Source organism: Chiloscyllium plagiosum, chromosome 20 (assembly GCF_004010195.1).
Source record: "Chiloscyllium plagiosum isolate BGI_BamShark_2017 chromosome 20, ASM401019v2, whole genome shotgun sequence".
NCBI classification, from domain to species: domain Eukaryota; kingdom Metazoa; phylum Chordata; class Chondrichthyes; order Orectolobiformes; family Hemiscylliidae; genus Chiloscyllium; species Chiloscyllium plagiosum.
In genome coordinates this window covers 27,917,963-27,940,484 of record NC_057729.1, presented here as the reverse complement: position 1 = coordinate 27,940,484, position 22,522 = coordinate 27,917,963, and the positions used below count along the sequence as shown (strand labels likewise).

The 22,522-nt window shown below is 40.1% G+C and overlaps 1 protein-coding gene across 1 annotated transcript in view; it reads left to right on the top strand.

Moving 5' to 3' along the window:
- The window catches only part of prex1 (phosphatidylinositol-3,4,5-trisphosphate-dependent Rac exchange factor 1), a 222,533-nt gene that overhangs the window by 170,995 nt on the left and 29,016 nt on the right, over positions 1-22,522 (top strand). Inside the window, exons 24-28 of the mRNA XM_043710358.1 lie at positions 789-999; positions 11,750-12,026; positions 13,098-13,304; positions 18,074-18,162; positions 18,999-19,081. Coding sequence (XP_043566293.1) covers positions 789-999; positions 11,750-12,026; positions 13,098-13,304; positions 18,074-18,162; positions 18,999-19,081 — 867 coding nt within the window. The remainder of the gene's footprint in view (positions 1-788; positions 1,000-11,749; positions 12,027-13,097; positions 13,305-18,073; positions 18,163-18,998; positions 19,082-22,522) is intronic.

The window sequence follows — 22,522 nt, the reverse complement described above, 5'->3', positions numbered from 1 at the left end:
GCGCCAACTAGCTCATGGCTGACCACCCCATTCCCAGCTGTGACCCTCCAGTTGCTGCTGCCTCTGCCTCCACAACTTCCAGAAGAAAGTAAAGAAAAAGAAAAACAAAAGAAAACAGCGAGAAAATAAGAAAGAAAAGCATTTGGAGTAAATGAGGTCTGGTTCAGGAGCCCTATTCTCCTGTCATATTGGAATAAGAAAAGTCTTTTGGTTGCCAACTGGAATGGCATTGTAAAAGCATTTTCAAAGTTAGCTGGGAAAATCTTCATAAATTCTTAAAAATACTGTTGCACAAGAGCAGTGGAATCTCTGTCCCCAATTAAATAAACTACATACTGCTGTATCCACTTAGTATCTAAAATATGATTTTCCATCCTTTCAGTTTATGGAAGAAGGTTTATTCAAAAATAACCTCTTTTATCAGACATAGCAGTAGAAGCAGATGCATATTTTCTTTTAAAATTAATTTTGAAAAATATTTGAAAAAACACAAAAGGTTTTTGGCAATGACATAGGAATGGAAATTAGTGTCTCGGTCTTTGAAAGAGCTAGCACAGGCATTGCAGCTGAATGGTTCATCCCAGAAAACAACAAGTGCATCAACAAACTCTATTCTGAACTGAAGGGAACTAAATTCATCATCATCAAAGTGCTGTCTGTACATACTCCCTGGCACCTTAAGATGAGCACACTTTATCTTTTGTGTAAATCTTTGATGTCGTAGAATCATATAGAGAATGTTCACAATGGTACCTTTTATTAAATTTGTTCTCTGTGGTTGTGTTTAGTTTGCCCAAGAGTTGAAAAATAAAGCATGGCCCTCCTTCAAGCAAGCTTCAACCAGTTTACACCCATTAAACAGCACGGACTTCTGTCCAAGCAACTGTCATATTAATGTCATTGAAGTATCCTGTCCAAAAAATACTACCTCTCTGGGAAGATCTTTCAGTATACGCTTTGGTCGAAAAAATTCTTTCCTCGGCCTGGAGCAAGATCAAGGTAATAGAAAATTATTATCTGAAAATTTCAGTTTATTTAATTCATGATTACAATACAATAAATTCCTGTTGAATGAATTGAATTAAGAGAAAGTGAGGACTGCAGATGGTGGAGATCAGAGAGTGATGCTGGAAAAGCATAGCAGGTCAGGCAGCAGCTGAGGGGCAGGAGAATCGACGTTTCGGACATAGGCCCTTAATCAGGAATGAGGCTTGTGAGCCGGAGGGCTGGGAGATAAATGGAAGGGAGGTGGGATTGGGGAAAGGTAGCTGGGAATGCAATAGGTAGATGAAGGTTTGGGGAGAAGTTGATAGGTTGGAGAGAATAGATGGGAAAGACGATGGACAGGTCAAGAGGGGTATGCTGAGTTGGAGGCTTGGGACTGGGATAAGGTGGGAGAAGGGGAAATGAGGAAACTGGTGAAATCCACATTAATCCCGCGTGGTTGCAGGGTCCCAAGGCGGAAGATGAGGGGATCTTCCTCCAGGCATCGGGTGGTTAGTGTTTGGCGAAAGAGGAGGCCCAGGACCTGCATGTCCTTAGTGGAGTGGGAGGGGGAATTGGTGTTCATCCACGGGGCGGTAGGGTTGGTTAGTGCATGTTCTCTGAAACCATCTGCAAATTGGCATCCTGTCTCCCGATGTAGAGGAGACCACATAAGGTGCAACGGATACAGGAAATGACATTAGTGGAAGTAAAGGTCAATTCTGTCAGATGTGGAAGGATCCTTTTGGGCCTTGAACAGAGGTGGGGTGGGGACGTGTGGGCACAGGTTTTGCACTTCCTACAGTGGCAGGGGAGGGTGCCAAGAGTGGGGTGTGGGCTGGAGGGGGTCATGGAGGGAATGGTCTCTCCAGAACGCTGATAGGGATGGGGAGGGGAATATATTCCTAGTGGTGGGGTCTGTTTGAAGGTGGCGGAAGTGGCAGAGGATGATGCGATGTATATGGAACTCGGTGGGGTGGAAGGTTCTGTCCTTGTGGTGTTGGGAGGGATGGGGTTCAAGGGTGAAGGTGCGGGAAGTGGAGGAGATGTGCTGGAGAGCATCATCGACCATGTGGGAGGGGAAATTGTGGCCTTTGAAGAAGGAGGCCATCTGGGATTTTCTGAGATGGAATTGGTTATCCTGGGAACAGATGAGGTGGAGGAATTGGGAATAAGGAATGGTGTTTTTACAGATAGCATGGGAGGAGGTGTAGTCCAGGTAGCTATGGGAGTCTGTGGGTTTGTAGTAGATGTCTGTGGTTAGTCACTTGCTGGAGATGGAGATGGAGAGGTCCTGGAAAGGGAGGGAGGTGTCTGAGATTGTCCAGGTGATTTTGAGGTCAGGGTGAAAGGTGTTAGTGGGTTTGATGAACTGATCAACCTCCTCATGGGAGCATGAGGTAGCGCTGATATAGTCATCGATGTAACGGAAGAAAAGGTGGGGGATGGTGCCAGTGGAGCTGTGGAAGATGGACTGTGCCACGTACCCAACAGAGGCAGGCATAGCTGGGGGTGCACGTGGGTGTCTCTGGCTACCCCTTTGATTTGGGGAAAGTGGGAAGATTGGATGGAGAATTTAAGGGTGAGGACCAGTTTAGCCAATCGGGTGAGAGTGTCAGTGGATCCACCTGCAACCACACAGGATTAATGAGGATTTCACCAGTTTCCACATTTCCCCTCCCCACCTAAACCCAGTCCCAAGCTTCCAACTTGGCACCGCCTTCTTAAACTGTCCATTGTCTTTCCCATCTATTTGCTCCACCCTCCTCTCCAGCCTATCACCTTCTCCCCCACCTTCATGTATCTATTACATTCCAAATTACCTACCCCCCCATTTATCTCAGCACCCTTGGCCCACAAGCCTCATTCCTAATGAAGGGCTTTTGCCCGAAACATTGAATCTCCTGCTCCTTGGATTCCCACTCCACCAAGGACATGCAGGTCCTGGGCCTCTGATGCCTGATCTGCTGTGCTTTTCCAGCACCACACTCTCATTTGATGTAATCCCTCACTTCATGGTTTTCCAGCAGGTGTCAATAGATAATGATCAGAAACAGATGATTTTTAGTTTCTTTGTGGCCAGTTTATGAGCAAATTGTGGAATGCATACTGTTTTTATTGCTAATGTTTAAATCAAATAGAGATTAATTCTGGTCCTTCTGGGATTGTAACACTGAATAACATGCAACTACTTTTGCATTGAGCCTCTGGAAGGGTACATCATTTGGCTTACAAACTTGTGCACACCTATCTCTTCTTTTGTCCAGCTCTACCTAGCCGTCTTTGACTTTAGAATAGCTCCTTTGTTTTACTATACATGGTAGATCAAGATGCCTTTATTATCCTGGAGCTATTGTCCTATACCCTTGTGTGCTCAATTTTAGCCTGTTTTATCCTTCTGGTTTGTTCCCTTGCCCAAATCCATTTTGCCTTTTTGTTTAGTACTTTGAAATGGCTCGTATCATCAAGATGTGATAAAAGTGCTCCAAGTCCACATTTCCCATTCAATTTGTGTCATAGCTTGTGTGGTCTGCATTGTGCCAAATGTTACCATTTTTAGTTACCTATCAAACAAAATTAGATTTGAAAAGTATGGTTCTGGAAAAGCGCAGCAGGCCAGGCAGCATTCAAGGAGCAGGAGCATTGATGTTTCGACTATGAGCTGTTCATCAGGAATGAGGGGGTGTCCCAAGGTGACTGAGAGATAAATGGGATGGGGCATGGTGGGTGAGCGGAAGGTAGCTGGGAATGTGATAGATAGATGAACGTGGGGGTGTGTGGTAATGATAGGTTGGAGAGGAGGGCAACTCTGCTAAGGACATGCAAGTCCTGGGCTACCTCCATAGCCAAACTCGAGCCACCTGACACATGGAGGAAGAATACCTCATCTTCTGCCTTGGAACCCTCTAACCACATGGGATCAATATCGATTTCACCAGTTTCTTCACTTCCTGTCCCCCCCACCCTATCCCAGAAACAAACTTTCAGCTCAGCACTGCCCTCTTGAACTGTCCTACTATCCATCTTCCTTCCCACCTATCCGCTCCACTATCATTTCTGACCTATCACCATCACCCTTCACCTTCATTTACCTATCATATTCCCAGCTACCTACCTTCCCCAAGACCCAACACCCACCCCCCATTTACCTCTCATCCCTCCCCTTGGGCCAGCCCCTCATTCCTCATGAAGAGTTCATGCTCAAAACATCAACTCTGCTCCTCAGATGCTGCCTGACCAACTGTGCTTTACCAGCAACACACCTTTCCACTCTGATCTCCAGCATCTGCAGTCCTGTTTTCTCCTACATAAAATTAGATGTTGAGAACAGAATATGTTGAAAATATTGAATAGGTCAAATAACATCTAGAAGATAAAAGAGATTTTATTTTGATGACCTTTCAACAGAACTGAATGAATTTAGATATGTGTCAGATTTACAACAATTACAGAAATTGAATGTGGCCTAGGGTAGCAAGCGAGGGAGTATGATGGCAGAAATCACCAGGGCAAGATGGATTGCCCTCTCGGATGTTCGAGGAAGCCAGGGAGGAAAATAGTAGGTACTCTGAGGGATATTCTTCAAATATCTCTAAATGCAAGCGAAGTGATAGAGGACTGGAAGAATACAAATGTGGTCCCTTTGTTTAAAAAGGGTACAAAGGAAATTGGGAAACAATTATAGGTCAGATAGCCTTATTTCAATTGTGGGCAAATTGTTCGAATCAAACCTGGTTCTGAGAGATCAGACAAACTGTTACTTAGAAAGACATGGATTCATCAGTATTGTCAGCATGGCTTTAATATAAGGTCATGCCTAACAAATTTGATTGAATTATTTGAGGAAGTGTCAAGGACGATTGATGAGAGTAATGCAATGGATGTTGTCTGCAGAGATTTTAGTAAGGCATTTGATGAGGTCCCACATAACAGACTGATCAACAAAGTAAATGCCCATGGGATAGAGGTAATGTGTCAAATTGGATCCAGGGTTGGTATAGCAACAGGATCAAAATGTTTGATGGCTGCCTCTGTGAATAGAAAGCTGTTTCAAGTGGTGTTCTGCAGGGTCAGTGTTGGGAACCCTGCTGTTTGTGTTATACATTGGCGATTTGGACTTGAACATGTCGGGCACAATTGGGAAATTTGCAGAAACAAGAATTGGCCCTGTACTGGATAGTGTAGAAGAGAGCTGTAAGCTCTGAAATGATATAAATGTGTTGGTGGAGTGGATAGGAAAGTGGCAGATAGAGTTCAACTCTGTTAAGTGTGAGGTAATGCATTTAGGGAGGTCAAACAGTAAAAGGGAATACACAATAAACAGGAATGTACTGGGAGGGGTAGATGAAGTGAGAGATCTTGGCATGCAAATGCATAGATCTGTAATGTTAGCGGTACAAATGTTGTAAGGAAGGCATATGGAATGCTGTCCTTCATTGGAAGAGGTATAGAGGCAGACATCAGTGAGGCCACAACTGGAGTATTGTATGCAATTCTGGTCACCATATTACAGGAAGGATGTGATTGCTCTAGAGAGAGTGCAGAGAAGATTTATCAGAATGTTACCGGGGCTGGAGAATTGTACCTACGAGGAGAGATTGAAGAGATTGAGGTTGTTTTGCTTGGAACAGAGAAGGTTGAGGGGGGACGTGATTTCAGGTATATAAGAGCATGAGGGAGAGAGATAAACAGGAGGAACCTGTTTCCCTTAGCAGTGAGTTCAAAAACCAGGGATCATAGCTTCAAGCCAACTGTCAGAAAGATTAGAAGGGATGAGAGGAAAGACCTTTTCATGTAGAGGGTGGTGAGTGTTTGAAACTCATTGCCTGAGTTAGTGATGGAGACTGTGACCCTGAGTGCTTTTAAGAAGTACCTGGATCTGCACCTTCATTGCTGTCAACTGCAGGGCTATGGGCCATGTGCAGGAAAATGGGATTAGAAATGGCATCTTTGGGTCAGCATGAGCAAGACAGGCTGAACGGTCCCTTTCTGTGCTGTATCATTTATTTAATGTTTTATTGTCAGTACCTGATGTCTGCAGGAAATGAGAGCAATGGTAGTGACCTGACATTGTTGCACTGATATCAGAAGGTTGTAAAGCACTGAGTCAAAATATGACGTGCTGTTCCTTAAGTTTTATTGAAACAGGTTGAGACCAGAGTGGGATGGGCAATCAAAATGGCATATGACTGGTAGCTGTGAATCACCCTTGTGGAATGACTAGAGATGTACAATAATACAGTTCTCTTGCTTGTGTTTTATCTTCTCAATGTAGATGCGACTGCATTATGAGTAGGAAATGTTTTATCCAAAATCAAAAACATAAAAGCAAATCACTGTTTTCCTTGGAGGTGATAAAAATGTGATATGAGCGATTTTATATCTGAAATTGGTAGATTTTTTTGCTAGATACGAATGTAGATTGATTAGAGCCAAAGTAATGAGTAGAGTTAAAATACAGATCAGCCATGATATAATGAATGGTGGACCAGGCTCACAATTCAATAGTCTACTTCTCCTTGGTTGTGTTTATGGAATTATAATTGGACCTTCAGCTTGTAGGTTACAAACTTCCAACAGAAGGTAAGCTTTATACTCCAATATTGCAGCAAAACCGTATGCTTAATTGTTGAATAAATCTTGATGAATGGGAAAAAATTAGTCATCCTCAGCTTGTTAATTGTCCATGTGTTAGAAATGAAAATGGACTTAGAAACACTTCTTGGAAATGGAAGATAGGTTTTTTTTTAAGATCAAATTTTATGGAAAATATGATTTCAAGTAAATCTTTATCGGAGGAAAATATGATCTTTTTGAGTTTTCTTTTTACTGGCTATTTTTATTGAACATGATCTTGAATAATAGCTAAAAAACTACTCAAAGCCAAATCATGTGCATTAACATCATTAAACTTATACATGTTATTAAACATTGGATATGATTAGATGCAGTTTTTCTTTCAGAAGCATTTCCCTATTCTTGCAACCTGGAGTTAATTATCAAAAGTTGAAAATTGAATTATTCTGAACAGAACCAGCCTATCTAGGCATAAATGTATTGTTATTGTCGATGTCAGACAATTAATTGGACCAGTTCTGGTTAGAGGTGCAAGAAATTCAAACATATCCATCAGTTAAGAGACCTGCAGTTAGGGTTCTGGTTGTTGGTTCCAGCTGTTACATTTTCTGTTGGAGGGAAAACACTGAAGTTCTGATGGCAAGTTCACAAAACCTTGTGAACATACTTGGGACTACCCACTAGCTTGCTACTTGTTCCCTTCATGCTTTATAATCCCAATTTAGTCAGCGGGCAAAAATCTGGCAGATGGAGTACAGTGAGGGAAAATATGAAGTTGTTCACTTTACAAAGGAGAATACAGAAAGACAATTATTTTAACAGAGAATGACTGCCAAATTCCAAGGAGCAGAAAGGTTTACGTTTTCTGGCTCTGATGTGGAGGAGCTTGTGTTGGACTGGGGTGCACAAAGTCAAAACTCACACTACACCAGGTTATAGTCCAACAGTCCAAATAAACCTGTGGGACTATAACCTGGTGTTGTTGATTTTTGACTGTATTCTGGCTCATGCATCACAACAAGCTTAGTATGGGGGTACAATACCTAATTTTGAAGACTCGTGGGGATTTTGCCCTTTATTATGAGAGGAATTGAACATAAATGAAGGGATGTCATGCTTCAGGTAGAGAGACATGAGTGAGTCTGTATCTCAAATACAGTACTGTGTGCAGTTTTGGTCTCCTGATAGTAGGCAGTTCAGAAGAGGTTTACTAGATTGATATCTAGAATGAGTGAATCATCTTATGAGCAAACATTAGACTGGGTGGACATATTTCCACTGGTGTATAGAAGAGTGAGGGTTGATTTGACTGAAGTCTATGTGATCTTAATGGTCTTGACAAGGTAAATCTGGAAAAAAAATCTTTCTTTTCATAAGTCAGTCCAGAATTAGGTTTTAAAATTAAGGATCACCCTTTCAGAATGGAGCTGAGAATTTTATTTCTTGGAAAGTTGACCGATTTACAAATTCCTGACCTCAAAAGGCAGTGAAGCTGGCTCTCTGAATGTTGTTTTTAAAAAAAATGTAGCTAAATTCTTATCAGGCAGGGTAGGCAAGGACTGTGGGCCAGGCCGAAATGTGGAATTTGAAACACAAGCAGATCAACTGTCATCTTATTGAGCGGCTTTACAGACTTGAGAAATGAACCTCTGGGTGAGGCGAATGTGGTTTCCAATACAAGCTTGCACCAGCTTTGTGCAGCTCTATACCACTGCTGGAAAAATCGGCTAGAATTGGCTCCTACCTCAATAACTTTGCTGTGTGGAAAGACTTTGCCCCTTCAGCCAAAGAAATAGCATGCAAGTACCATGGAGAGCCAATATAAGCTTTGTCTATCCACTTTCTTCTATTCTGTATAGAAGAGGGATTGGAGTAAAAGATTTTAATACTAGCACTTCTGATTTTCAAAAAAATAAATCAAACATTCACTCAAAGATTAAAACATGGGGCTAGGTTTTGTTATGAACAGCAAAAAGAAAGATATAAATCATTGTCATCACACTGGTACCTATCACCAAATGAATGTTATGATCTGACTAGGAACCATAACCTTTTTGAGATCCGAGGTACTTCTTTAGAGGCTAAAAGCACATTATTGAATAAACAACAATTACAGTTAGCTTGTTAGAAAGTAATTTAATCTGGAATATCACACAACTTATATTTTAAAGTACTGAATTATGCTGAGGTAAGTATGGGCAACTGGCAAACTGACTAAATACACTACAGAACACATCAAACAACAAATATGGTGAAGATAGACCCCATGGATTTCTCAGCATCTCCTTAGCTGTTAGTGACATTGTGGACTATCATTAAATCTCATTAAACCTTTCAAGGGGTTCTTATTTTTTTCTCTTCCAAAGACCTAGCTTTGTAACTCCCTAAAAATCTGTTCTGTAAATTACCTCAATGACTGCCCTTATCTGGTAATTCACTATTTCAATTGATATTATTTTCCTGTTGCTTCTAGTAACTGTTGTTCAGCATCTACTCTCAGATACAATTTCCACTTAGGTCTGGGCCATTAGCTTCACTAAACTGATACTGCTTGTGTGTTTCTCCAAGCTCTAATCCTGTTAAGCTGCATCAAGTAACTCCTGCTTTTGAGTGTCTTTCACTTCACTCTACTGCATTGAACTGTAAGCTTCTCCTGAATGCTTCAAATCCCTCATTGGCTCAGGGGCTTTTCATGTATCCTAGTTTCCATAATTTATTGCACCTATGAGCTCATAGGACTTCTCCTGAGAGCTATCAAATGACTTATAGGACTTTTTCCTGATCTCCAATGACACAAAACACCTGCATGGAGTCTGCTCATCATTCTCTCTGACTGACTCTAAGTGACTCTTAAACCTTGAACTGCACTTGATTCCAGAGATGAGGGTTTTGTCTAATGAAGTGAGATTAAGCAGTTCAGGCATATACTCACTGGAGTTGAGAAGAATGTGAAGTGATTTAATTGAGGTATATAAGATGCTAAAGAGGATCAACAAATTGGGCATAGAAAGGATGTTAACCTCATGGGACAGATTAGAGTGAAAAGTCATAGTTTTAAGATAAAGGATAACACATTTAAAACCAAAATGAGGAGAAATTATTCATCTTGAAGGTTGTGAATCTGTGGAATTCATTACTCCAGAATGTGGTGGATGCTGGGATATTGAGTAAATTTAGAGAAGATTTGGACAGATTTTAAATTAGTAATGGGTTCAAAGATTCTGGAGAGTGGGCAGGAATGTGGAGTTGAGGCCAAGATGGGATCATCCATGATCGTATTGAGTGGCGATGCAGGCTCAAGGTGTTGAATTGCTTATTCCTTTTGTTCCTTGGCAGGTTGGAATCCAACCACCAGTCAAATGTTGTAACCACTGGAGCATCTGGTTACTTGAATAGAGTCGTTGAGTCATAGATATGTACAGCATGGAAACAGACCCTTCGGTCCAACCCATCCATGCCAAGCAGATATCACAACCCAATCTAGTCCCACCTGCCATCACCTGGCCCCTATCCATCCAAATGCCTTTTAAATGTTGCAATTGTACCAGCCTCCACTACTTCCTCTGGCAGCTCATTCCATACATGTACCACCCTCTGTGTGAAAAAGTTGCCCCTTACGTCTCTTTTATATCTTTCCCCTCCCACCTTAAACTTATGCCCTCTAGTTCTGGACTCCCTGACCACAGGGAAAAGACTTTGTCTATTTATCGTATTCATACCCCTCATAATTTTGTAAACCTCCATATGGTCACCCCTCAGCCTCTGATGCTCCAGGGAAGACAGCCCTAGCCTGTTCAGCCTCTCCCTGTAGCTCAAATCCTCCAACCCTGGCAACATCCTTGTAAATTTTTTCTGAACCCTTTCAAGCTTCACAACATCTTTCCGATAGGAAGGAGACCAGAATTGCACGTTACAATATTCACATATTGTTGGTTTATACAGTAGAATTAGATGCAAAAAGCAGTGAATTTCATCAAACCACATATTTTGCATATGAGAATTTCATGGCTGTACCTATCAAAATTTCTAGTAATTGGGCAGCAAACCTGGTGTTGTGTCCATTGTGGGGATCTGTGGTATTGATGAGCAGATCAATCAGCAGACCAATTCTTCAATCAATATGGTTGAAGAATCTTCACAGGCTGTGAAGCAAGAGGCAAAAAAAATCAGTTGCATTTAAATCATAGAACAAGAAGAATAATCAAGATGTGCATTATTAATTATGACATCAAGTTAAAAAGAAGCAATTAAAAATTATGCAACGTTAATTTCTTGAGAGGATAAGACTTCATACTTGTTCAAAAGACAATTGAAGCTAGAGGTGTTGTATAGAGTTTCTTATTTATAAAGGTAAAATCTCATGTTCTGAATACATACGCCCTTACCTTTTCATCTGCCCTTAGAACATGATTAGTCGACAATTGCCACTAAAGTTATCTCATTATAGTGGTTTCTGAATAGGTTCCATTGGCAACAGCTCAACCAGTAAAGGAGCTGAACATCGCTGATTCCAACTTTTGCTATCCCACATTTACCTATGTGCTAACAGATATCAGAATTTCAGTTTTACCCTGTCATAATATGAGCAGGATTGGTATTGTTAGCACAGCAAACTTTGGGCCACTGAAAGAATGTTGAGAGTATTCTGTGCAACCAGTTAGTGTACTTGACGTTATAGAAAAGTTACTTTCAGGGATCATTTACTTTACACTGCATCCAGTTGCTCGAGACTGAAGTTCTTTATTATTGTTGGACTCACCAGTCTGCACTCTTATTCTGAATTTACACTTATTTCCTTTCCCCACCTGCAGCTAGATTCTGTGCTTCATTGAGCTACATCTTTCTGCTTGTTACGGAAGCTTTATGTGATTGTAGGTGATTTTAACCATCAAAACTGGGATTTGAAATGTATTCCTCAGATTGATGGATCAATGTTTTCGACTGGGTCATCGATGTAGCTCAAAATTTACATATTGTTCATTGCTGTTCTTGATCCTAAGTTTGTGTTATTTCCAACAACAAAAACAAATTGCTGAAAAGTCTCAGCAGGTCTGGCAGAATCTGTGGAGAGAAATCAGAGTTAACATTTCGGGTCTGGTGATCCTTCTTTAGAACGAATATTCAATGGTGCTTTCATTGCTGGTGAAATAGCGGAATGAATATCACTTAAATTTGTTTTTGTATGCAGGAACTATAAATCCTATGAACTACACTCGGCACAGCATCACCACTATGGCAGCACCCCAATGGAAGTGTTTAATAGTTGAGGAGGGAGAAAGAGACCAACAGCTAGATCCAGAGGAGTTGGTAAATCAGCAGAATGGAGAAGTGTCTCAAGAAAGTGGAGGCCTGAGTTTTCTATTAAAGCAGGAAGACCTGGAGATTCAAGACACTTTCTTCCAGCTTTTTATTAAACTGGAGAATTCTTTAAAAGAAATGAAGCAATATGTAATGCAAATAAATGTGTAAGTAATAGCGACTCTGAATTGAATTTAATCATTGCTCATTCTGCAAAACTGAGCTTTTTTTTAATGGCAATGTAGCAATTGAGTTCTTGCTTGCTTCTGAATGACCTGATAGTTATTGAATGATTTTGCTGCACAAATAGTTTTTGAGATTTGCATGACTTTTTTTGACCTCCATTCCTTTGACCCACTGACCCTCCTACTCAAAACGAAAATAGTTTTATTTTTCAACTAGTAAACCTCATCTCTCATATCATTCTGCACCTGCTAATTTCTTCAGAACTGTTCGAATGTGCTTGGTGAATCCTGGGCTAACTTGTCTTTCTGATTTCTTTTATGCACAACCTGCATTGAAATTTTCCTTTCTTTTAGTTTTCTACATTGTGGCATTTGAAAATTAGCACTTGTTTCGCTGCTGGGTGAAATAATGTAACATTGGGGATCAGTTCTGAGTATTTTGTCTGATTGGTCCATGCAGCTTAAACTAACTTGAGTAAATGGGTAACTATGAATCTAATTTTTCATAACAATTCAGAAATTTCATGTTAAACTCATCATATATTAATCTGCAGAAATGAACAGTGAAAGAAATTGATCACTTTCTTCGGTTGTGTGCTTTTGCTACCATTCCTGTGGAGTTGCTTTTGGACATCATGCTTCTAAAAATTACTTTTTGGCTAGCGCAATAGGATCTCGGACATGGTTAACACGATACTAAACTCAGAAAGGATAAAGATCGATTAAGTTCCAAATTCTGATTTCTGAACTTGGTCCATCAAGAACCTGTAATGTTCTATTTGTAGGGTATGCATCAACTGATGAATGAGTAATATTTTACAATTACTGAATTAAGGTTTAACTGTCATGTGAATCAATTTTTCTTGTGTTGAATTACAGTTTTTGCCTGTAAGTCATGAGACACGTGTCACTAAATGCAAGAAGTGGTGCCCAATCCAACTGAAATGCAAGCTGATGTTTTCCAGGTGGTTTGACCAAGAAAGGGAAAATTATTTCCATGTGTATAGCATTTATTGTCGAATAGACTGTAATATTGTCTCTGTTTGTCTGCAGCCTGCTGTCCTCAATAACTGAGCCTGCCCAGTCTGAGACTTCAGAGCACAGTTCATCAGACCTCACACTTCCCCCATCCGTTCTGATGGAAGAAAATGATATTGACAAAGCTGAACACTGTGGAACAAAGAGAGTCTGCTTTGTGGTGAATGAGGAAGAGCAGGATGACTCTGGACACGATACAACAAGTTATAGGGATTCCTACAGGTACAGATCTCTGCTAGCAGCCAAACATTGGCTTATGATCGTTCTTTTAATGATTAATTTATTTGAACAAATATTATAAGTTCATGGTTTGAGCACAGAACATTACAGCACAGATGTATGGTTTGTAAGCTTGTACTAGATTTTTATCTTCACCATGCCCACCTTGCGGCATTTCTTTCTCCTGCTTGTTCACTGCACCATTCAATATTCATTCTTGAAATTGTGCCATGGACCATTCCCTGGCTGGCTGAATTTCTGATAGAATTCTATTGATCAGGTTTTGTTCAGCAATTTTTCTGTAAGATTTAATCTTGAGTGATTATAGAACAATTAATCTGTAGGGAAATTTTCTGTGTCTCAGGTTCTGGCCTCATCCCAATTATGCACTCTATTTAGCCAGTGTAAACATACTTTGTGGGAAATCACTGATCAAGCCAGTAAACTATTTCTGCATAATAACCGTAAGGACACTAACTTCCGATATAGCTGACAAGGTTATTTCAAAAGTATTTTTTTAATGAGTTATTCACTCATAAAATAATTGTTGTCTAAACAGTTGTCGATACCTTTACATTGATAAATTAATTTGGATGTGGAATAACTTGTACTATCAGATCAGCGGTATCTTTGAAATATGAGAAGATTGATTCATAACTTTCATCCAGCTTGATTCAGCTCTGTCATGCCTGGTGTGTTGCAGTATTATGAATGTTTCACATTAAGCACATATTACTGCAATATTTATTGTAATTTCTGATTTCTGTAATTTCTATAATTCTGATTTCTAATGATTATTGTGTAATGGTTAAAACCCATGTTGCAACTTTCCTAGTATTTCTTCTGTTCCTGGATACTTTGCAAACCTTTTCCCCTCCTCCCCTTGCCCACTACTGTCCCCAGTTGGAATTGAATGTATTTCTATTAGTTTGAGGCTGTTGAGTCATAGATTTATTGCACCCAGTGTACATGCTTGCTTGTTATTTTTCCTTTTTTGATTTGGAGAAATATAAAATTGTGCATCAAAGAAAAGACAAAAGATATGCAAATTTCATGATGCCCTGCTTACAACCCCTGCCACCCTACCCATTCATACTTCAGCAGTTAGCATTAGGTGCAAATAACCAAGTTGCTCAAACTTAAACCATGGAATTGTGTGTCCTGGATGTTTTGAAATCCTTGCTTGCATGCCAACTATGAATTAAGCAATTTCATCTGCCATTTCTAATTTTTAAAGTTAAAACTGTTAAATAAGATCGGGAATATTATAAGCAGCATTATTTATGTGGTCAATAAACATTTAAAGCAAGAGTGAAGCATGAAATAGTCATTCTAAATTTGTCCTTTAAAAAATGCAGACACTACAAGTTAAATTAATCAATTGCTCCATTGTGGACTGATTTGAAACAGATTTACTTCTTACAACTTCTTCATGCTTCTTGTAGGCTTGAAATACCAGCTGTTTGAAAGCATTTTTTCCACCAGTCTGTGAACAATTTTCTCACGAGTTCAATTCCAAACGTTGAAACCTTTTTTTTTGGCTTTTTGAAATATTTGGCTGTTGCAGGTATTTATGCAGAATAGTGAGATTGAAAGAATTGTTTATTCAGGTGTCCTCTAGAAGCCATTTTCCACTATTGGGGCAATTTATGCCAGGTTTTTTGGATGCAAAGTATTTCACAATCAGTTCAGAGTTTCATAATTGATAGTAATAAACAGTCCAAGCACTTTTCCTTCACTAGGAACTACATGAAGTTATAAGTATCTATTGTTGGATACTATGGAGATCTGAAAATACATAAGCCCCCAATAGCTGATTGCAGTTTAGTTTCAGGATTACTAAATAATGGGCTGTGTTACTCTTGCCGACTGTCTGCCCATCCTCTTCCATTTTCACTTTTGTACTTGGTGTTGCTGGACAGAGAGCACGTGGTGTCCATTGATGCCTTTAGTGAGAGATGCCCTGCAACTCCATTTTGATTTAGACCCTTCCTGCTCTCCCTAACCTCCCCTCCCCCCCCCCCAACTTCACTCTTGATGGTTTGCATTGCTCTACATGTAAATATTGAATTGGCTACATGAGTGTTTTTACTAGTGGTGGATTTTTAAAGAACCCCAAAATACTAGTCATTGAGAGTTTGGTGGGAAGGTTGCTCAGTTGTGTATGATAATACTTCTGGTTATAAAAAAAAACTAAGAATGGGCTTTGCTCATTGTAAATCTAATTTGGGTTATTTGAAAAACAAATAGTACTCAAATGAAGCTTCTGGGGCAGCACTTGAGGCCTTTCCTGGAAAACTTTGAAAGCACCAATTCCAAACCATTATTAAATGTTCCGGTCATAGAGATGTACAGCACGGAAACAGACCCTTCGGTCCAACCCCTCCATGCTGACCAGATATCCCAACCCAATCTCGCCCCACCTGCCAGCACCCAGCCCATATCCCTCCAAATCCTTCCTATTCATATACACAGCCTGATGCCTTTTAAATGTTGCAATTGTACTCGGCTCCACCACTTCCTCTGACAGCCCATTCAACACACTCACCACCCTCTGAGTGAAAAAGTTGACCCTGCAGGTCTCTTTTATATCTTTCCCCTCTCACTCTAAACCTCTAGTTCTGGACTCCCGCACCTCCAGGAAAAGACTTTGTCTATTTATCCTATCCATGCCGCTCATGATTTTATTAACCTCTATGAGGCCACCCCTCAGCCTCTGAAGCTCCAGGGAAAACAGCCCTAGCCTATTCAACCTTTCCCTATAGCTCAAATCCTCCAACCCTGGCAACATCCTTGACAATCTTTTCTGAACCCTTTCAAGTTTCACAACATCTTTCTGATAGGAATAGATGGAGTAATAACAGAGGAATATATTCATAAAATCATCAAATCCATACAGTGTGGAAAGATGCTATTTGACTCTGTGAGTCTGCACCAACCCTCTGAAGAACATCCCACCCAGACTCAGTCCCGTCTGTATCCCCATAACCCTCACATCCTTAGTCACTCCAGGCAATTTGGCATGGCCAGTTCTCCTACCCTGCACATCTTTGGATGATTGTTATAGTTATTTGTGCAGTCTGGGATATGTTAAGAAATGCCATAAGGTAATATTAGTTTGATTTTGGCCCTGTGTAACTCCAGTGTAACAGCAGCATAATTAGGTATGTGTTTGTCCATGTTTGAACAAGAAAGCAGGAGTCTTTTTAATATATTGCCCCCTGGAGGCAAATAGAGGAATGGGGTGAATAACTTCCAGCCATAATACGTCTTGAGCTTAAAACAAAAGATATTATAAACTGCCAGGTGCCGTTTATAAAATTGAAGTATTTTACATAAAGTATTATTAAGTAAATAGAATGGAAATGCAGCTACTAAATTTCAGCATTTGTTTAGCTATAGAATTGTTGTAGTCTTCTGTTATGATGGCACAATATAAAATTGTTGCTGTTTCCAGCAATGACTGCATAGTTTCATGTGGCTATAAAGGCAAAAATATTTAACAACACATTGAAAACTAAATTGGTAACTTAGCTGCATTATATGATATAACGCAGTTTGTAGTACCATATTTAATTCAAGCACATATCTACTAGCACTTGAATTACTTTGTCCTGTGCAAAGCCACAGCTAAACCCACTTGCAACAGCTATGTTCTTTCCTTTTTAAGATTCACTGTTGCTGAGCTTTAGCACCTTGTATGTTGCAGGCCATTTTACCACAGGTTTATTTATAGCTTTAATGTAAATCATCTGCTTCCCAAGGGCTGAATATAAGTGATGTATGTTCAGGAAACTCTTTCTAAAACAAAATGATAAATTGTGACATGAATTTCATTTATATCAACTTGGTTTTGTGTAAATCACCAGGTTTTAAACATCACTGCTTTATATGCTTGTAAATTACTTACTTCATATACTATAAAAGCTAGTAAACTACTGTTGGCTTCAGAAAAAACTTTGGAAAAAAAAAACTTGCTGAGTTGCCAAACTTATGGCCAATTGTTTGAACATAATTTATAAAAGTTTACTTTGTTTTATTATATCATGGAAAGAAAATGTTGCTGGCAATGGCAGCATTTATTGCCTATTCTGATTGTTCTTGAGGAGGTGACTGTGAGTTGCTGTCCTGAAGAGTAGTTACACTCTGAGCCCTATTAGGAAGGAGTTCCAGGATTTTAACCTGGAACAGGGAATGAATGACGATTATAATTTAAAGTCCTGATGGTGTGTGGCTTGCTCAGAAACAAACATTGCTGCACCAACACTTACATTTGCTGTCCTAATCATTCTAGATGGTATTGAGCATGGGTTTGGAAGACTGTTGAAGAGGTCTTGGGGAATTACTGCAATTCATTTTGTAAATTGTACATACTGCTGCCACTATGCACTGGTAAAGAAAGAGATGAATGCTAACAATGCATGGCATTATCCTGAATGGTTTTAAGCTTTTTGAGCATTGGAGTTACACTCATGTAAGCAAATGGAGAGCATTCTACCACACTCCTGATGTGTGCTGTGTAGATCATGTCCACAGTATGGGAAGTTGGGAAGTTGCTCACAACAGAATTCCCAACTTCTCAATTGATGAGACTTTTTGAGCAATCGGGGTGGCCAATAAATGCTTGCCTCGTCAGATGCTATGAAAGAATTTTTACAAAGGAAGTGATCTCAATTTGAATTCCAGACCATTTATTTGATAGGGTATTGTTGCAAATGCATTGATGAATTTTGATGCTCAAAATGCCACTTGTTTTTGGTAATCCCTTGCAGTGAATGTAACAGCAACCGAGACTCTGTTCTATCCTATACAAGTGATCGCAGCAGGAGCTCTTATCTGGGCAGTGATGAAATGGGATCAGGTGAGACTTTGCTCCAAATGAACTGATATTTAAAGCATGAAACTATTTTTAGGACTGCTGTAACATTTCTCTTCTCAAAATGTTACCCGCTCATTTTTATTTTTGTTGCCTTATCTCAAGTATGGTGTTTTGAAGATGACATCTAACATCTCTCAACATTTACATTTGTCATCAACATTAGTCACGGTACCATTTATCAGAAGTCCATTGTCATCTGATGCTGCAAATGTTTCTGTTTGAACTAAAACCCATGACATTTGGCAATAGAAATGCAGAGCTGTACTGATTAGATTAATTTGATGACTGTTGGGTATTTGATGATTATAGGACAATGAATAATTATTTAGATAAAAATAGCATGCAAGGGTATGGGAAAGAAACAGGAGATTAGAACTAGGTAATGATGCTCATTCAACAAGCTGATACAGGCATGATAAACTGAATGATCTCTTCCTGTGTCAAAACACTTCTGTGATTCTGTGCTGCATTTTTGAAATGTAATCCCATGTGAATTTTCACATGAGTAAATACTTTCTTCTTCACCATTAAAACATGGAAGCTTATTTTTTCACTGCATCAGCCTAATTGGAAACTCACAGATAATCATGGATACTATATGGAAGCAAATATTGACATTAATCCCCTCAGATGTGCAGTGATGCTCCTCACTGCTAACAACTTTGTGAAACGCCTATGATTTGGATATGCTTTCTGCAGTAACTTTCTGCATAGCACTCTTATATGATTTGAAGATTGATAAGATTAAATATTGAATATTCATTTATCGACCTTTATTATTTTGTACTTTCAAATATGCTTTCTCAATTTTAAAACAGGTGATGAACTGCCTTGTGACATAAGAATTCCTCTCGACAAACAGGACAAATTACATGGTTGCCTCGAGCACCTTTTTAATCAGGTATGTAAGCTTTATAACCACTTTTTTGTCCACCGATTTATTCATAACATTTTTAGAAAGACGTTGCAGAACAATTTTGACTTGAAAATTTCTGAAGGCGATATCTCAATATCATTGTAATAGTCTTAACATTTGCAATACATATTCCAAGTTAGGCATACAGCCTGAAGGCAACATGTTACACATTGTAAATGTACAGAGTACTACTGAAATAAATGTTTCTCTTTACACCGTGTCCCACCTTGAGGTGCCTCAATACAATTTCAATAATGCTGATCGTCATAATGTGTGTTTCTTGTCAAGCATACAGCTGTGTGTTTCTAACAGATTCCAGCCCCTCAGTGCATAATGACTGAAAGATCTTCAACAAGCTACCTTTCTCTATTGTACATCAGTGGCAGTTACCCCAAGCTTCAACCCATCCCTCAGCTCTAATCCTAGACTTTGGAATCTTGTCAGTCTGTACTACTCTGTCAAGGACAACATTGGTTTGCTCAAAACATGCCAGTGTTTCAATGACAAATAGGGTCTTTCACTGAGTTGATGGTCCTCCACCCACAATTGATATTTATCTCTGTCTGTGTTCCTGAGAAGAGCTCATTGAAGATAGAGTACGGCATCCTAGAGTAGTTTTGTGTAAACTTCAACATAAACCAGGACATCTGTCTCGAGACCTTCTTCATAATGGTACGTGAGGCGTTGCCCTTGAGGCACTGTTCTTGTCAAAATACATTTTTGTGTCAGGTTTGATATGAAAACTAGCAATCGGCAAATGTTGTCAGTTTGTAAGTATAAAGCTTCACAATCTTACAAAATAGATTAATGTTTCCTAACTTCACAATGGCTCCATTTTTGATCCTGTGGTCTTTTGAGAATTTGAAGCCTGAAGCTTTCTAGTTTGCTTTTACTTTCTGATGGAAGGATTCCATCAGGTAAACAGAAATCCCTTTCACATCATCTTTCAGAAGCAATAGCAAGACTTAAGTCTTAGTACGACAGGACTTGCTAAACTTATCCTCTCCTTTGAATCTAGAATTGAAATTGAAGATTACTAAGGACATAAACCATCTTGGGATTTGTGAAAAATACTACGGTTTTTGATTTTGGTTTCAGACAGAAAAAAAATTGAACTTTTTTCTGAAGTAACTTTGTCTACAAAATATCTTTTTCTTTCAATTTATATGTGGGCGGCACGGTGGCACAGTGGTTAGCACTGCTGCCTCACAGCGCCAGAGACCCGGGTTCAATTCCCGCCTCAGGCGACTGACTGTGTGGAGTTTGCACATTCTCCCCGTGTCTGCGTGGGTTTCCTCCGGGTGCTCCGGTTTCCTCCCACAGTCCAAAGATGTGCAGGTCAGGTGAATTGGCCATGCTAAATTGCCCGTAGTGTTAGGTAATGGGTAAATGTAGGGGTATGGGTGGGTTGCGCTTCGGCGGGGCGGTGTGGACTTGTTGGGCTGAAGGGCCTGTTTCCACACTGTAAGTAATCTAATCTAATCTAATCTAATGTATATCCTCCATCACAATATACTAATTCAATGTTAATATAATTGTGCAGCTCTGCCTGGCAGTTCTGTTTGAAAGTGGAAACTGTTTTATTAAGAGTTCTAGCTCATTGAGGATGCCACATGCTAACCCGCATTTAACAAACTGCTTTAAAAATTCTGTTCACGTTTTGACACCTAAGACAAATTGCACCATTGCAGCTGAGGCAATGCACAATATTCTAAAACAGTGAACAACCTTTTAAATGTCCCACAAGATTTGTAAAAGCATTCAATTTACCCTATCAGTCAAAGCAGATTATTAAAATATCCAGGCCTGCATCCTCAACAAAACTATCCAGTTCTCCCTTCGATAATACAAAATCTGTGTACCAAATTTCGTCGAGATTGGTCCATTTGTTTTGTGGCATTTTGTGCAGAATCGTATAGAGGCCTCAGTGACATGAACTGTGATGAGACTTGTGGCAGAGTTGGACAAGAAGTAATTTGAGACCTATCTCAATGTCAGAAGCATCTCGTTGCATTTTAAATGCATTTGCTGAAAGTGAGGCAAGTCTTTCACTAGGCAGTAGAGAGTTGCCAGCTCAGGGAATTGTAGTGTATTAAATGCTACCTTTAATCTCTCAACTTGGCCTCCTTTAGTATTTAGGTTCCCATCTTCCCAAATGAACCCAAACAAATTATATGTCAAGAACTCTCAACATGGCAGTCAGAGGTGGTACCTGGTGACTTCAGCTCACCATTTGCATTGAAGGGCCTCCATGTTGAACACTTGGCATCAGATCTGATTACCAATCACACGCACTCCACATCTATGGACATCCAGTATGTGCCAGCCTCTCAGAACCCTCATGGCACATCTTCAGTGCACCTACCTCAGGCTGTACTGGCATCTATCATTGTAATGCTGCAGCAAGGATACTGACTTGGGGACGTGCATTCAGCTCATGAACTGCATCAGTCTGCTTCTCCAGGCTCTTTGTTTTCTGTTGCAACACTCACTCACTCTGAGCTCACCGCATCCTTGCCTTTCCAGAGCTATCAGGCTCAGACAAATTCTGTTTTGCCTTGACAATTAGGGGGATGCAAAGCCAGGATACTGTCAACAGTCCTCAGTCAAGTCAAGGGAGATGGGCTTTGATCAGGAGGTCCTAGCACATTACATCATATGCAGCCTTCACTACTCTTCCAGGGTTTGGATATGGTCAGTCAATGGCACATAATGGATGAGGAGCAGAATGTCAGGCAGCTCACCACCCATCTTGAGTTTTTCTTCCCCATTATGAACTGTTTTTCTCCTAGAATGAGAGGGGGTTAGGTGTTATGAAAGATTTAAAGTGGAAGGTGAAGTGGTGGTGGCCCAAGGTGAGTGAGTGGGCTGTGCAGAGGATATCTAAAATGGTGTATAAGGGTTTGCAGATGGGTGGCAGTGACTGGGAAGATGTTGCGGCCAGTGGAGACAGTATGAGCATGGGTCTTAGTGGGAGGTGGTTGCAGTAACAGAGATGGAGTAGGTGATAGCTATAATGAAAAAGGTGGTGCATTTGTGCTGCTGGAGTAGAGAAGATCATTGACTATAGAGTCACAGAGATGTACAGCATGGAAGCAGACCCTTCGGTCCAATCCGTCCACGCCGACCAGACTTCCCAACCCAATCTAGTCTCACCTGCCAGCACCCGGCCCATATCCCTCCAAACCCTTCCTATTCATATACCCATCCAAATGCCTCTTAAAAGTTGCAATTGTACCAGCCTCCACCATATCCTCTGGAAGCTCATTCCATACATGTACCACCCTCTGTGTGAAAATGTTGCCTCTTAATTCTCTTTTATATCTTTTTCCTCTCACCCTAAACCTATGCCCTCTAGTTCTGGACTCCCTAACCCCAGGGAAAAGACTTAGTCTATTTATCCTATCCATGCCCCTCATAATTTTG